The 17,436-nt window shown below is 42.3% G+C and overlaps 1 protein-coding gene across 2 annotated transcripts in view; it reads right to left on the minus strand.

Moving 5' to 3' along the window:
• Positions 1-279: 279 nt before the first annotated feature.
• mthfd1l (methylenetetrahydrofolate dehydrogenase (NADP+ dependent) 1 like) overlaps positions 280-17,436 on the minus strand; it is a 90,652-nt gene continuing 73,495 nt past the window's right edge. For both annotated transcript variants that reach the window (XM_020455168.2, XM_020455167.2), the window contains exons 24-27: positions 11,494-11,601; positions 11,208-11,360; positions 1,592-1,705; positions 280-837 (exon numbers count right to left, since the gene is read on the minus strand). In XM_020455168.2, the coding sequence (XP_020310757.1) occupies positions 1,616-1,705; positions 11,208-11,360; positions 11,494-11,601 (351 nt within the window). In that variant the 3' untranslated portion in view covers positions 280-837; positions 1,592-1,615. The remainder of the gene's footprint in view (positions 838-1,591; positions 1,706-11,207; positions 11,361-11,493; positions 11,602-17,436) is intronic.

A 17,436-nucleotide genomic window follows, 5' to 3' on the forward strand; every position in this document is an offset into this window, starting at 1 on the left:
CTGGTATTGTTGTGCTTGATTGTTTGCACATGTCTAGGTTCATGTGCATGTATTAGTGAGTATACTTGACTGTGCGCGTGATTGAGTGAGTGTATTCAGCTGTTCTGCATATGTACATTTTTAACCCAGACCAAAAGTAGCCATTGTGCTTGCTTTGGAGGCTCTCCTGACAGAGCCCTGCGATAACAGGAAGAGGTCTGTGTCCAAACAGCAGATGGAATGTTCTCTGCTCACCTGATGGGTGTGAACAAAACAAAAAATAAAATAAGACAACAGAACTGTAGAGTAAATAAAATAGTTTATTTTAAAAAGGCACAGTTGTTATATGGTAGAAAACCATGGTTTTCCATAATCCATCTAATTAAACAGCATTAAGTAGAAGTAGAGCGTCAGCTAGTAACCAAACTGTGTAACAGCCACCCTGTGACATTTAGCAGGATGTAGTGGATTAAGAAATGTTAGACGTGGCTAGATAACCACATTTAAAACAACTTGTGCGTACAACATGAATTTAGTGCATAAATACATGAGCACTTGTACTGCATTACACTAAATAAAAGCATATTAAGCCACGTTAAGAAAAATGAAAACAATAAAACCATCACCATGACATGAGATATTATAGTAGTTCATCTCAGTAAACAAATCTAAAAAGTAACTCAATCTTTTCCCTCATTTTAAAGGGGTTACAGTTAACAGATATACAGCATGGTTAGGCCTTATGTGGTTTAGGAAGGTAGGAAGTGCCATTAGAAGGGTTAAGCATCTTTCATGGAGGGTGTAGGGCTCTTCCTCCTCGCCATGCTCCCTACAGGGCAGGAGGGTCTTTCACAGAGCCTGAGGAGAGAAAATCAGAACGTTGGAGAATAGTGACGGACTGAGTGCATCTCTAAATCTAGGGTCATAGCCTTGGTGCTGAGTGAATAGACACACACACACACACCGTCTAGACCAAGTGAGCCACTCAGAGGAAGGACAATGAGTGTATGAGTGCTACACATGAATTACGTTAAATAAACATCAGGTTCCTACCCTACCCGGCACCTTTCTCTACAACAACACATTAATTCAGTTTCATAGACATCATCAGGTTCCTACCCTACACGGTATGTGGCAGATAGACTACATAAGCATTTACAAACTGGTTCACAACTGAATTTCCAGGGAAAATGTAGCAGTGTTGTCTGACGGGATATAACGAGACTGTTGCTTACTGTGGCAGTGCAAACAACACAGATACACAGGCTGATTCATATGTAGCTAAGATAATAATTTCTCCATCTGGCTTACTAGAACTGTAAAGACATTGTTTGCGACAGCCACAGCCCTTAACCTTGGCAACAGCTACACCTCTGAGCCTCTCATTTCAGTAAAAGTGTTTTAGGCACCATTGAGTAAAATCTAAATGCCAACAATAACGTTACTTAAACTCATCAGAATAAGATGAATGGCGTGCTATACAGCAACATCTATATCTGTGACTTGTCCAAAACGTGTGATCGATTTAGATGTCAAAAATGAATATGACCAGCATTTTCAGCTACATATAATATGGAAATAAAAACCGGCTCATAATGGAATACTATTTTACCTGGGTGATTGTTCTGAAGCATGCTCAGAAGAGCCCAGTGATCTCCTCTGTAACTGGGTCGAGGTCGATGTCATAGAAACAGGGTCGCGTGGGCAGGCCTGGCATAGTACTCATCTGAGGGGGAGGGGGAGAGTGAGGAGAAAGAGCAAGTTAGTCATCTGTGCATCGCATTGCGCAATCACTTGTGAAAGCAGGTACAATTACTTGCTTTCCTTTTGAGTTGATTCAATTTGAATTCAGTTCCCAATTGAGTCTTCGATTCATGAGTTTACATACATTTTATACATTAAATTATTGAAAATAACAGGAAATATTCAAAGGTTTAACAGCGATTTACAAACACTAAAAGGAGTCTATAAGACCGCCCTGAGTAGAGCAGCCTCTGGTTTTTACTGTAGTGTATTCTTCTAGCTCAGAGAGCTGCATTTCTAATAACTTAACCAGCAGTGACGCATGAGAGCCAATAACATTTTAATGTAATTTTGACAGGAGATTAAGAAAAATAACTAAACTAAATTAAATTTAATGGGAGACTAAGGTCAGACGGGGTGGGGCTCAGTGAGAGAAAAAAGGAGTTGATTGGACAACGACCATAGCCAACAGGGACAGCCAGCTGACTTGACCAATTCAAGCGACCAAAGCACTATTGATTGGGAGTAGGCTTGCAAAATTCTGGGAACATTCAATACATTCCCCAATATTCCCGAAATCCCAGTTGGATGATTCCCGTAATCAGGAGGGAAACAGTAGGAAATCCGGAATCCCCAACCAGGATTTCTGGAAAACCAGGGAATTTATTGAAAGTTTTTGCAACCCTATTTGGGAGTCATGCATGTGTCATTAGAACTCTGTTGAGATGCTATGGATCAGGTCATGTGTGTTGGGATGACAGTTATTGATGAGCAGAATGGAGAGGAAGACAAGGGAGAGGTTGTTGGAAAGGAGGATAAACTAGAATGATTAGTCCAGACTTGATCTATACAGTCCAGATGAACCATGTGAACAGCCATTTTCCCGGAATAGAGATGTCTCTTGTAGATTCTCTAACAAATAACAGGACTACTGTTTTACTGTCTGTGATCCACTACAGTCAAAGTACAGATAGTCCTATCTCAGGACGATCTGATTAACCTATTCCAGTAGCTATCGCAGCTTTCTCTTCATAGAAGACTCATACATTCATCTGTAGCGATGTACAAAACTCAGAAAATCTTTCATCTGCAGTTTCACACTGAAGTTACGTGGTGAAACAAACTAGACTTCAACAAATTCACTTAACAGGTCAAGTCAAATTAACAAGAGCCTTAAACGACACTAAATATACAACTTAGCCCCAAATTACATTCCTACGTAACTATTACTGACTATCTAAGTTGGCCCTACAGTTGAGCCTAGAGTTAGGCTAGAACGTGACAACACCGGAAGCATTTTTCATTCAGCCAATCATCTTTCAGCTCCAAGAGCTGACCCCAGTAAGACTAGCTGTCACCATTGGCGTCGGTTAACGAAGACATGGATGTTGATTAAGGCAGCCCTCTCTGATTCAGAGGGGTTGGGTTAAATGCGGAAGACACATTTCAGCTAAATGCATTCAGTTGTACAAATGACTAGGTATCCCCCTTTCCCTAATGAGATCCTAATAAATCCAATCAAGAGGAAAAGTTACAGGCCTATATGGTCATTGGTATTTAGCACACATAGAATTTTTTATAAAACCTCTCCCAGACCAACCATAAAAACTCTAGCTGCTATAAATGACAAGATTGTGTGTTAACTGCATAATGCTTCTGCATATTCATAACACCACAACACAGTTGCTCAATTGTAACTCATGAAGAGTGGGATATAAGGTTTGGAAAATATTTTCTATAATGAAATAACTGATCTGATGTTGAATTACTATAATCCAAACTCATTTAATTCAGTCTGCTGGAGATCAAATCACGATGAAGGTAGGGGCTTCCCTATTACTTCTACACTCCCATCTATGTGACTCAGAGAGTGATTGCCAAATAGGTTGACCACCCATCATAAGGACTGTGGTGTCTTTCCAGCGGTCAATGGTTCTGTTCTTTGTCCCGATGTGAGCGTCGAAAAAAATCACATTTCAATTCCAAGTAAACCAACCAAACTAGACCAGCCTGAAACATAGAGGAGGGAAAGGTGGGAGATCATGGTCCCGGCACAAAATGGCTACAGTTACAAAGCTGACACAAGGTTTCCACCAAATCTGGTCAAAATCCTCTGGCAGCGAAACACCCTTTCCCTAGGAAACTGTAGAACTGCACTGCAAATAGTTCATTCTAAGCAAGCCTAAATATCTTAAATTGAGTGATAATTCCTAGTTTTTTTCCGTACCCCAAAAAAGGCAGATCATTTTTCCCTTCTTATTTTTAACCTAAAAAAAGCTTAATACAAGTAATTTAATCATCATAATAAGGTAAATTATCTTGAAAAAATGTATTGAAATAAGATAAATTACTTGTACTAAGGCTTTTTTAGGTAAAAAATAAGAAAAATATCTGCCAATGACGTTAGATAATTCAGCTTGCTACAAAATATAATTCATTATCAACTGGGTGGTTCAAGCCCTGAATGCTGATTGGCTGAGAGCCGTGGTATATCAGACCATATAACTTTATGCTTTATAATAGCAAATGAGGCACCTCGGGTGTTTGTGGTATATGGCCAATATACTACGGCTAAGGGCTGTATCCAGGCACTCGACGTTGTGTCCTGCATAAGAATATCCCTTAGCTGTGGTATATTGGCCATATACCACACCCCCTCGTGCCTTTTGCTTAAATAATGCACGGTATAATTCAACGGCAATGAAGTACATTTTTACATGTTCTATATCTGAGCTGCGTTTTAAAGCAAAAGTCAAATTGAAAACATTATTGGCATAGTTGAATTTGATTTTCATAATAGCAAGCTACTGTAGGACTGATGGTTTGGTTAGCTAAGCTAGCAAGTCTGTTTGGTTACCAAGGCAACTATTGTAGCTACCTAGTAAACTTGCTAGCTACTTCAGTGGATGTTGAACACATTTCTGACGTCAAATGAACACATTTCTTAGCCACAAATATAGCATTGGTATAAGCGGGATAATCAACTCGGGAACTTTATGCGTTTTCTGGAAGATTATGCAACGCCGTGGAAGGTTAATGCCACACCTTCCACATTGTACATGATTTTCCATAGAACACATTGCCCCTTGATTATTCCTTAACATTACAGTATCTAGGTTGTTGTCTACATAGTGGAAGGACACACAATCAGAGACCTACCCTGGGACCCTCAAGGAAAGAGTCAAAATTAGGGTATGACTGGGAGTATGAGACAGGCGAGAAGAAGACAACTAACTGCCCAGTAGAACAGAGCGTTCCTCTCACTAACGGAAGAGAATACACTCCTTCTGCAATAACATGTGCGGCTCCATTCCAAACAAAAACCTGTCGTCTTCTCTCTACACTTTTTGACACGGAATTACAGAAACTAAGGGACTGAGCATCTAGTTCAATCAGACCTCAGAAGGTGAGTCATTAGGGCAAACGGGCACTGCAGCAGTTTTGGATTGGAGCAGCTAGTGTCACAGAGGACTAAGAACTTTAAACAGCTCAATTTGACTGGGGGTGGGGTTTAACAGAGAGAAGATTGAGAGCCTAGGAGGATATCCTGAGGTAGAGTAAATTAAAATCAACTGACTGCTTAAATGTTATTCTGGCGTGAGGCAGGGGAATTATGCATAATGAAATCATGGACATGAAGAGGAGGACATGTGAAAAGACAGTCACGAGTCTGCCTATGGTCAATAGGACTGGCTCTGAAAACACCCCGGAAAGAATGATCATCTCTCCATGGAGAATGGTTTATTTATCCAAAACAACCAATTTGTTACAATTTTGGACTTGGGAGACACTTGTCCTCTTTTATTTTGCATCTACATGTGTAATGCACCTGTGACTACCACTGTAATTTAGTAGTCCCTAGTGACTACTCAGTATTAAAATCCTCTTAAGGATCCGTAGGATCGGTGTCCCTATACCGGGATGGTTGTTGCTAACATACGCTAATGTGACTAGAATGACATTGTAAGTAACAGCAAACTTTCCAAAACATAGACATGTCTTATATCATTAGAAAGCTTAAATGATTGTTAATCTAACTGCACCCCCCAATTTACTGTTGCTGTTACAGTAAACACTATTGTTAGAGGAGAGTGCAACAACAACAAACATTTATTATCACAGCAACTGGTTTGATACATTCACCTCTGAAGGTAAATAATGTACTTCCATTCAGTAATCTGGCCTTGATTTGTCATCCTGAGGGTCCCAGAGATAAAATGTAGCATAGTTTTGTTTGATAAAATCAGTTTTTATATTCAAATGTAGGAACTGGGTTCTACAGTTTGAACCTCTGTTTGTATTATATTTGATCAGATTTAATGTGTTATATCATCCCCAGTTAACAATTGGTTCATTCTTCTCCCCTCCTCTCCCCTGTAACTATTTCCCAGGTTGTTGCTGTAAATGAGAATGTGTTCAGTCAACTTACCTGGTAAAATAAAAATAAATTCTCCTACATTCATTTCACATTTCCACAAACTTCAAAGTGTTTGCTTTCAAATGGTATCAAGAATATGCATATCCTTGCTTCAGGGACTAAGCTACAGGCAGTTCGATTTGGGAATGTCATTTTAGGAGAAAATCGAAAAGGATCAGATCCTTAATTAACACTTCATAGTAAATAAAAAAACTATGGTAACACTTAATGTGAACCTGCATCATAGTGGCTACATAACACTGCCATTACAAATGACAGAAGAGGTCATAAACAGTCCTGTCAGCAGAGTTAAAGCAGGACTAAAATAATGAACTGTCAGAGAGGAGGGAAGGTAGAAGAGGTTGATGGAGAAGATATGGTTCAGGTAGTGACAATAGGTGTGCTGTTCTCCTTTGGTCCCATACTCCTGAGGCAGCCGGGGAACTTGTCGGAACATGCAAAACACGGACACTCTGTGGCTAAAGATGGAATCCTGGCTCTGCCAAGAAATTCCCTCCATTATTCCCAAACAATGCGCCATTGTCCGGGAAAACCTTGGGGCCGACAATGTAGCACTTATTCTATCACTGCGTAACACCCCTCCACTGCACTGGAGAGGAGTTGGGGGCTCTTAACTCAGAATACTACGAAATACCACAAAAACCCACAATTGATTTTACTCTTCCTACCACAGTGACTAATCTTGACGCGGCTTCTCTCTCATCTCTAAATGAACCAAGTCCATGACTCTGGCTGGCCTCAGCCAGTCATATCTACTTTTCCTCGCAGAGACTGGTGATAATTCATCATGGTGGAGACAGTGTCCACCCATAATGGCTAATATGATTTGGAGGTGAAACAAATGGTACTCTGTCTGTCTGTGTGAGTGTGGATCGACATCTGAATGACTCAGAGATGCTTTGTAAACAGATAGGCCAGCGTGTGTTAGTGCTCTTCTGACTGACGGGCCTAACTTCAAGTGAAGAATGGGAGTCCGCCTGATGAACCAAACTACTCAGTAATCTCCTCCACATTGCCTAACTCTCACACACTCACATTTAAACAAAAACAAATATACATTTTTTTGTGATTACTGATCAAATTAATTAATTTATAATTAGCAGGTATTTGTTATGTTTTAACAAACCTTTTTTATTTTTGTACTTATGTATTGTATATAGTTATTTTGTGGTGTGGTTTTCATATCAGCCCTTGAGCTTCCAACCTGCAACACTGTTATTTTGTGGTGTGGTTTTCATATCAGCCCTTGAGCTTCCAACCTGCAACACTGTTATTTTGTGGTGTGGTTTTCATATCAGCCCTTGAGCTTCCAACCTGCAACACTGTTATTTTGTGGTGTGGTTTTCATATCAGCCCTTGAGCTTCCAACCTGCAACACTGTTATTTTGTGGTGTGGTTTTCATATCAGCCCTTGAGCTTCCAACCTGCAACACTGTTATTTTGTGGTGTGGTTTTCATATCAGCCCTTGAGCTTCCAACCTGCAACACTGTTATTTTGTGGTGTGGTTTTCATATCAGCCCTTGAGCTTCCAACCTGCAACACTGTTATTTTGTGGTGTGGTTTTCATATCAGCCCTTGAGCTTCCAACCTGCAACACTGTTATTTTGTGGTGTGGTTTTCATATCAGCCCTTGAGCTTCCAACCTGCAACACTGTTATTTTGTTTGAATTAGTTTTTATGTGTATTGTTGTCTATCACTTGTTTTCTTTGGTGCAAATAAATAAAGAGATGAGTGGGGGCAGCTTTGAAATATGACACGTCGCACCACATCCTGCTGCAAGTAGGGGTCTCTTTAAGGAGCTAAGGGGCGAATAGCACAACTTAACTGCAACATTTATTTAACTAGGCAAGTTAGTTAAGAACACATTTTATTTACAATGACGGGCTTCACTGGCCAAACCCGGACAACACTGGGCCAATTGCGTGCCGCCCTATGGGACTCCCAATCACGGCTGGGTTGTGGTACAGCCTGGAATCGAACCAGGGTGTCTGTAGTGACACCTCAAGCACTGAGATGCAGTGCCTTAGACCGCTGCGCCACTCGGGAGACCAAAAAAAGTCCATTCTATCCTAATCTGACCTCAGCCAGGGAAGTGCTACAGGAGTTTTGACAACCCACAGACGCACTGCCTTTCTCATGGGGGGAATTGTAACAAAAAGCTTAAATTATAAGATGTGAGGCTTTAGGCTGGTGTGCAAATTAGTTTATGGTGTACTTAACATTTTCAACAGTTTCACATTTGATTGGGACGTCATCGGAAGTGCATTGGGAGTTCACAGACAGAACCTGTAGATTAGAAACCTATATATTTCATGGATTACACTCCTTTGACATCTCTACAATATTGCAATTGTCAGGACTACACAAATCAAAACAGAGCTTGGAATTCCTGGTCAAAAGTTGTGTGTTGCATATAGCTACTTTCAACTCTCTCTACATATAACCTCTAGGTGACAGAGGCACAGCTGGACAAGTGAACAGGATCTAGAAACTCCAGCTATTCTGTGCTTGATAAAGAGGAGGCCTTCATGTCTTAAAGTAATGATGGACTGTAATTTCTCTTTGCTTATTTGAGCTGTTCTTGCCATACATAACATGGACGTGGTCTTTTACCAAATAGGGCTATCTTCTGTACACCACCCCTACCTTGTCACAACACAACTGATTGGCACAAACACATTAAGGAAAGACATTCCACAAATTAACTTTTAAAAAGGCACACCTGTTAATTGAAATCCATTCCAGGTGACTACCCCGTGAAGCTGGTTGAGAGAATGCCAAGAGTGTGCAAAGCTGTCATCAAGGCAAATGGTGGCTACTTTGAAGAATCAAATAGATTTTTGATTTGTTTAACACTTTTTTTGCTTATTTCATAGTTTTGATGTCTTCACTATTATTTTACAATGTAGAAAACAGTAACAAATTTAGAAAAACCTTTGAATGAGTCGGTGTGTCCAAACTTTTGACTGGTACTGTATGTATTAAAAGTCCCTGGTTGGACACCTCTGCTCTAATGGGATATGGATTCCACAGAGACCTATTGTTTTCCCTGTGACCCCTCCCTCACATATCTGGGAAATGACATCAGCCCCTTCCTGGTTCCTCACCCAACTAAGGCCTTCACCTGCCCCTCCCCCTCCCCATCTTTACTCCCGCGGGGCCTTCAGTTGGTCAAATCTCTCCACCTGCGAGAGAGAGCGAGATGACCCTGAGGTCAGGGTGACACAAAACTGACATCACAACCACAACAGTGCTAATTAAACTGTGTGCCATCCCTGCTTCACTGCTTACATTGGGTCTCGTGCTCACAAAGGCAGGTGCAGCGAAAGCAACCCATCTCCCAGACAAAACATTCTCTCAAGTAACTAGCTAATACACAAGCATATTGTACAAACAAACATCAAAAACACTCACGTATCAGATCAACACTCTGGCACGTGTTAAGAAAACCTACAGGATACACACCCAAATGTATAGATGGCTGCCGTAACACTCACTTGCCTTACACAGTAGTCTAAAGCTACTTATTGGGATCAAAGCACTTCAATGAATTCAGACATCAATTTAATAAAATGAATAAAAGGTCAAGTTCACCAAACTAAAAGACAGTACATTACAGGAACTAATCTGCTAGCCCTTTAGACATGGATCTAATCAGACGCCAGGAGGAGACTATGGGCCAGACGAAAAAGTTCAAGGAGCTGCTAGTAAATTCCCTCCGAGGTCAGGAGTCATAGTTCAAGGGTCGTGATGGCTACACAGGCCCTAGCAGATCAAAGCGGTGGAGGCGGGTGGCTGGATAGACGTCCTACCGACCGGCGGCCGCCCCTACCCAGCATGCCAGGGAAACAGTGGGGGACCAACTTCCTGTACGACCAACAACTGCCAACATCCAGCCAAGCCCATCATGCCCAACCCAGCACAGGGGTTATCTGTAAGGTCTGGGGTTAAGTCCAGTTCAGAAGAGGAACATCCAAAGGAGAGTAGAGGATAATAGATAAGACACACACGGAAACCCAGTGTGTCTGCGTATGCGATAAGACTTTCAGTGGGCAGCTAAGGAAGTCTAGCAACTTCCTTAATGACAGAGTGTTCAGGGTCGAAAGGAATGAGGTTTAAAGCAGAGCTTCGGATGAAAGATTTAACTGACTAATGTATATATATATTTTTTTTTCTTTTGACCCCCTTTTCTCCCCAATTTCGTAATATCCAATTGGTAGTTACATCGCTGAAACTCCCGTACAGACTCGGGAGGAGTGAAGGTCGAGAGCCATGCGTCCTCCGGGAAAAAGACCCTGCCGAGTCGCGCTGCTTCTCGACACATTGCTCGCTTAACACACTGCTCGCTTAACCCGGAAGCCAGCCGCACCAATGTGTCGGAGGAAACACCATACAACTGAAGACTGAAGTCAGTGTGCATGCCCGCCACAAGGAGTCGCTAGAGTGCGATGGGACAAGGACATCCCGGCCAGCCAAACCCTCCCCTAAATCGGATGACGCTGGGCTAATTGTGCGCTGCCTCATTAGTCTCCCGGTTGCGACACAGCCGGGGATCGAACCCAGGTCTGTAGTGACGCCACATCGCAGTGCTTTAGACTGCTGCGCCACTCGGGAGGCCCGTAACTGACCAATGTTTGAACTGAGAACTGTACGAGAGGGAATTACATATTTATTTATTTTTACGCGTATGTCCTTGAATTCCTCAGAGCAGCAATGTAAGAGTAAGTCACACACACACATTGTTAAGAGAAATTCCTGGCATTTCTGGCGCCAGAACTCTGGTTAGAGGGACTACACCTCTGGAGGCACAGCTGGGCAGGGTCAAAAACACACAAGGGACACTAAAGAAAACCACACACACAAAAGAATAGTCACAGACATATTCACTTCATACACACTGCGACTCTCTCCCGTCTCTACCACATGAGACACATTGAGAACCAAAAGTGGGTCACGGAGACCGTGTTCATGTAAAAATGGCTTAACCCGGGCTTAAATCCCTATGGAGACTAAGTCTCTGTGCTTCCAGAATCCAGACCACTCACCGTTCCCACCAATGGGTAGATGAATCCTGCCCCAATGCTGGCGCGGATGTCTCTGATTGGCAGGGTGAAGCCAGTGGGCGCGCCCTTCTTCTCAGGCAAGTGTGAAAGGGACAGGTGGGTCTTGGCCATGCAGATTGGAAGCTTCCCGTAACCCTGCGGGCAGGAGCACATGAACATAATTAGACAACTGAATTAATTCAGTGTGTGTACGTGTGCGTGTTGGTGCATGAGAAAGTGAATGTAAAAGCTTCAATAGATCATGTGTAGTATGGTATGGTGACCTCACCTGCTGGTTGTAATAGTCTATCTTGGCCTGGGCCTCTGGAGACAGCTCGATGTCATCAGCCCCGTACACCTTCTGGGCTATCATCCTAATCTTCTCCACTATGGGGGTCTGGGAGGACAGAAGACATAGGACAGTATTCAGCCGGGACCTATGGGAAACAGACGTTTAGTCTCAAAAGGAACTAAAACCTCTCACACAGTGTCTACGCATGTGCACAGGTTCGCTTAACACTGTTACAGCGTGGTAGCCAGGGCACCAAACCAGCAGAGAAGAAGTTGAGCCTCACTCTTCAAAGCTCTTAGTTGTTGCGGAAATTGACCCACAATGCAGTTTACTTTCTGCATATACGTCATATCGCTGAATCTACATTTAAAAAGGTCTTTCTCTGTCACATTTAAAAATCAGTAGATCAATGCTAGGAGAGTAACAACTAAAAACAACCTAGGGAATACAGTATGTATTGTTCTTCCTGAGAAGGCCTTAGCTAGCCTAGGGTCGTAAACCCTTCTACTGGCCAGTCATCTAAGGAAACAGAACTCCACTACATGATGCTAGCGCTAATCAGAGAGACAAGAAATGGCTCCATGGACCTACACACACACCCGCAAATGCACGTGAGCCCACAAACACAGGCACAAAGACACACGCGCAAACACAGGCACACACAACCCTGCATGGTCTCTATAACAGGATCAGTTAAACAAAGTCACATTCCAAACTCACTAACTCAAACCAGCTGATGTTTTTTCCTCCGATTTTGGATGGGCTCCCAAAGACAGGAACTCAAACATGGGGTATTAAGGCATGGGGGCGTTTCACGCACGTAGCACAGATACACATACAGTGGGGCAAAAAAGTATTTAGTCAGACACCAATTGTGCAAGTTCTCCCACTTAAAAAGATGAGGCCTGTAATTTTCATCATAGGTACACCTCAACGATGACAGACAAAATTAAGAAGAAAAAAATCCAGAAAATCACATTGTAGGATTTTTTATGAATTTATTTGCAACTTATGGTGGAAAAAAAGTATTTGGTCACCTACAAACAAGCAAGATTTCTGGCTCTCACAGACCTGTAACTTCTTCTTTAAGAGGCTCCTCTGTCCTCCACTCGTTACCTGTATTAATGGCACCTGTTTGAACTTGTTATCAGTATAAAAGACACCTGTCCATAACCTCAAACAGTCACACTCCAAACTCCACTATGGCCAAGACCAAAGAGCTGTCAAAGGACACCAGAAACAAAATTGTAGACCTGTACCAGGCTGGGAAGACTGAATCTGCAATAGGTAATCAGCTTGGTTTGAAGAAATCAACTGTGGGAGCAATTATTAGGAAATGGAAGACATACAAGACCACTGATAATCTCCCTCGATCTGGGGCTCCACACAAGATCTCACCCCGAGGGGTCAAAATGATCACAAGAACGGTGAGCAAAAATCCCAGAACCACACGGGGGGACCTAGTGAATGACCTGCAGAGAGCTGGGACCAAAGTAACAAAGCCTACCATCAGTAACACACTACGCCGCCAGGGACTCAAATCCTGCAGTGCCAAACGTGTCCCCCTTCTTAAGCCAGTACATGTCCAGGCCCGTCTGAAGTTTGCTAGAGAGTATTTGGATGATCCAGAAGAAGATTGGGAGAATGTCATATGGTCATATGGTCAGATGAAACCAAAATATAACTTTTTGGTAAAAACTCAACTCGTCGTGTTTGGAGGACAAAGAATGCTGAGTTGCATCCAAAGAACACCGTACATACTGTGAAGCATGGGGGTGGAAACCTCTTGCTTTGGTGCTGTTTTTCTGCAAAGGGACCAGGACGACTGATCCGTGTAAAGGAAAGAATGAATGGGGCCATGTATCGTAAGATTTTGAGTGAAAACCTTCCATCAGCAAGGGCATTGAAGATGAAACGTGGCTGGGTCTTTCAGCATGACAATGATCCCAAACACACCGCCCTGGCAACGAAGGAGTGGCTTCGTAAGAATAATTTCAATGTCCTGGAGTGGCCTAGTCAGTCTCCAGATCTCAACCCCAAAGAAAATCTTTGGAGGGAGTTGAAAGTCCGTGTTGCCCAGCAACAGCCCCAAAACATCACTGCTCTAGAGGAGATCTGCATGGAGGAATGGGCCAAAATACCAGCAACAGTGTGTGAAAACCTTGTGAAGACTTACAGAAAACCTTTGACCTCTGTCATTGCCAACAAAGGGATTATAACAAAGTATTGAGATAAACTTTTGTTATTGACCAAATACTTATTTTCCACCATAATTTGCAAATAAATAAATTAAAAATCCTACAATGTGATTTTCTGGATTTTATTTTTCTCATTTTGTCTGTCCTAGTTGAAGTGTACCTATGATGAAAATTACAGGCCTCTCATCTTTTTAAGTGGGAGAACTTGCACAATTGGTGGCTGACTAAATACTTTTTTTGCTCCACTGTATGAAGCAAACATACACATTGACCTTGCTCACTCCTACACATCCCTTCTTGAGGGTTATTTTGGAATTGTGAGACGTTTTGGGCATTAGTCTAACATAAGGAGTGAGAACATCTAGATATACACACACTACTGTTCAAAAGTTTTGGGTCACATAGAAATGTCCTTGTTTTTTTAAAGAAAAGCACATTTTTAGTCCATTAAAATAACATCAAATTGATCAGAAATACAGTGTAGACATTGTTAATGTTGTAAATGCCTATTGTAGCTGGAAACCATTTTTAAATATGGAATATCTACATAGGCCCATTATCAGCAACCATCACTCCTGTGTTCCAATGGTACGTTGTGTTAGCTAATCCAAGTTTATTATTTTAAAAAGGTTAATTCATCATTAGAAAACCCTTTTGCAATTATGTTAGCAGAGCTGAAAACTGTTGACCTGATTAAAGAAGCAGTAAAACTGGCCTTAAGACTAGTTGAGTATCTGGAGCATTAGGATTTGTGGGTTCGATTACAGGCTCAAAATGGCTAAAAACAAAGGACTTTCTTCTGAAACTCGTCAGTCTATACTTGCTGTGAGAAATTAAGGCTATTCCATGCGAGAAATTGCCAAGAAACTGAAGATCTCGTACAGCGCTGTGTACTACTCCCTTCACAGAACAGGGCAAACTGTCTCTAACCAAACTGTCTAACGTGATAAATTCAGAAACAACAAGAGAGTTTGTGGTCAAGTCAAAATGTACCACATGCAATTTAAGGAGGGACAGAAATAGTGCAGTGAAAGATACTCTGTTTTTTATTTTGAAATTAGATTACCTGACTAACAGTCAACCCTTGCCCTCCAAAACAGATAAAGACAATTATGTGCCTATCTTCTCTCCACCTCCAGTTAGGTGGAGGAGGAATAATGGTCCAGGACTGTTCTTCATGGTTCAGACTAGGCCCCTTAGTTCCAGTTAAGGGAAATCTGAACGCTACAGCCGACAATGAAATTCTAGACGATTCTGTGCTTCCAACTTTGTGGCAACAGTTTGGGGAAGGCCCTTTCCTGTTTCAGCATGATAATGCCTCCTTGCACAAATCAAGGTCCATACAGAAATGGTTTGTTGAAATCGATGTGAAAGAACTTGACTGGCCTGCACAGAACTCTGACCGCAACCCCATCGAACACCTTTGGGAAGAATTGGAATGCAGACTGCAAGCCAGACCTAACCGCCGAACATCAGTGCCCTACCTGGCTAATGCTTTTGTGGCTGAATGGAAGCAAGTCCCAGCAGCAATGTTCCAACATCTAGTGGAAAGTTTTCCCAGAAGTGTGGAGGCTGTTATAGCAACAAAAGGGAGGACCAACTCCATATTAATGCCCAAGATTTTGGAATGAGATGTTTGACAAGCAAGTGTCCACATACTTTTGGTAATGCTGTGTACAAATTCGGGGGGCGTGTTCGACTGTACGCACCACATATCTGAGTGTCAGATCCAACCCTGATCTATATTTGGTTTTAATGCAGACAAGCACTGGATCCAGCTTCACACAGATATGAGCTGGCGAAGGGTAGTCTACCATGTCCTTTATGGTGCTTTCAAGACAACTGGGAACTAGGTGGAAAATAGGTGGTCAAGTTATGACGTCAGTGATCTTTAGATTGGAAAGTCGGAAAGAGGCCAGAGATCCCGATTTGGAATTCAGAGTTGGATAACAGTTAAACATTTCTTTCAGATTTCCCAGTTGTCTGCAGTCGGAAGTCAGAAATTTCTGAGTTCCCAGTTGTTTTGAAAGCGGCATTAATGCTCAAAGGGAGAGAGCAGAGTATTCCCTTCGAGTCAGGAACCAAAACTCCTCAGTGACCCGTGAATACGTTGTCTGCAGCATTCGGGCACATGACAGCTCGATCAGCTGTTCGATTTCTCCTACTAGCATGTCAACTGAGCCAGGACCACAGTCCAACGGATTGGGAAGTAAGTCCCAAAGTGCCCTTCCAAGCATTGGAGGTGAGCGGTCATCACTCATGTGGGACACTTACTGATGCTGTTTTCTGTTATTTTCCTGACACAGAAAGTCAACCAAGTCAGTTGTTTTTTTAACCCATTGTGAATGACACAGTTCCGCTCTTAATGTGAAAAATCTTTCCAACACTCCCCCTCGATAACCACCAAGCCTCAGTGTGAAATAGAACATTTTCATGCTCTGATCCCATATCTCCACACAGTTTTGTGAACAGTGGCTGTGGTTTGATGTAGTTATCTGCTGGGGTATATCTCAGTTCTGTGCTCAGCTCTTTTACCTCCAGTTGCTCTCAGTGTATCATATAAATGTGTCCATATGGCAGAGGGAGACACATTCATAACTAGAGTCCCGCCATAGAGTCCCATCTGGTCAAAAAGCATCTCGACCCTCACAGCTAACAGCCATTTGGAGAGCATAAGCTGGGGAGTTTGAGTCGTTCAATCAAGAGTTTCTTTCCTCTTGATTGCTAGAAATAGCATCAATTCTTCGTTTAACAGTGTTATCTGACAACGGTATTAATGTGAGTTTCTGTGCCTCGGCCTCGCCACACAAAGTTTTCACCATATCAGTTGGGGTCGGTAATATCAAAGTCTCTGCAATAGTGTGTGGTTTCATAGCGTAGCAGACGTTGCCATTAACTGTGGGAATGATTCAACTGCATACCTTTCCATGATCTAAGGGTGCTCCCTGGTTGAATTCTATCTATTCGTTTAGATTTTTAAGGTTAACCACATTACAATGATTCTGAGAAACAAAGACGATATTATAATATACACTGAGTGTACAAAACATTAGGAACACCTGCTCTTTCCATGACAAAACTGACATGACAATCCAGGTGTAAGCTATGATCCCTTATTGATATCCCCTCTTAAATCCACTTCAATCAGTGTAGATGAAGGGGAGGAGACAGGTTAAAGAAGGATTTCTAAGCCTGGAGACAATTGAGACATGGATTGTGTATCTGTGCCATTCAGAGGGTGAATGGGCAAGAAAAAATATTAAAGTGCCTTTGAATGGGGTATGGTAGTAGGTGACAGGCGCACTGGTTTGAGTGTGTCAAGAACTGACAGTCCAATACAACACTGGTGCCCAAAGACCCATAAAAGAACGCACAACTCGTCGTACCTTAGCACGAATGGGGTATGGCAGCCGAAGACCTTACAGAATTCCACTTCTTTCAGCAAAAAACTGTGGTTGCAGTGGGCTAAGGAAGAAAAACACTGGGAAATTGGAAAAACATTGCCTGGTCTGATGAATCCCGGTTCCGTTTGTTTTACACTGATGGGAGTACTAGGGTATGGAGAAAACCACGAGTACATGCATCCATCATGCCGTGCGTCAACATTGCAATCTGGAGGTGGTGTGATGGTGTGGGGTGTGTTTTCATGGCACACATTGGGCCCCTTGATAAAAGTGGAGCAACATTCGAATGCCACAGGATATCTGAATATCACTGCCAATCAGGTGCATCCCTTCATGGT

The sequence above is a fragment of the Oncorhynchus kisutch genome, linkage group LG21 (genome assembly GCF_002021735.2).
Source record: "Oncorhynchus kisutch isolate 150728-3 linkage group LG21, Okis_V2, whole genome shotgun sequence".
Taxonomy (NCBI): Eukaryota; Metazoa; Chordata; class Actinopteri; order Salmoniformes; family Salmonidae; genus Oncorhynchus; species Oncorhynchus kisutch.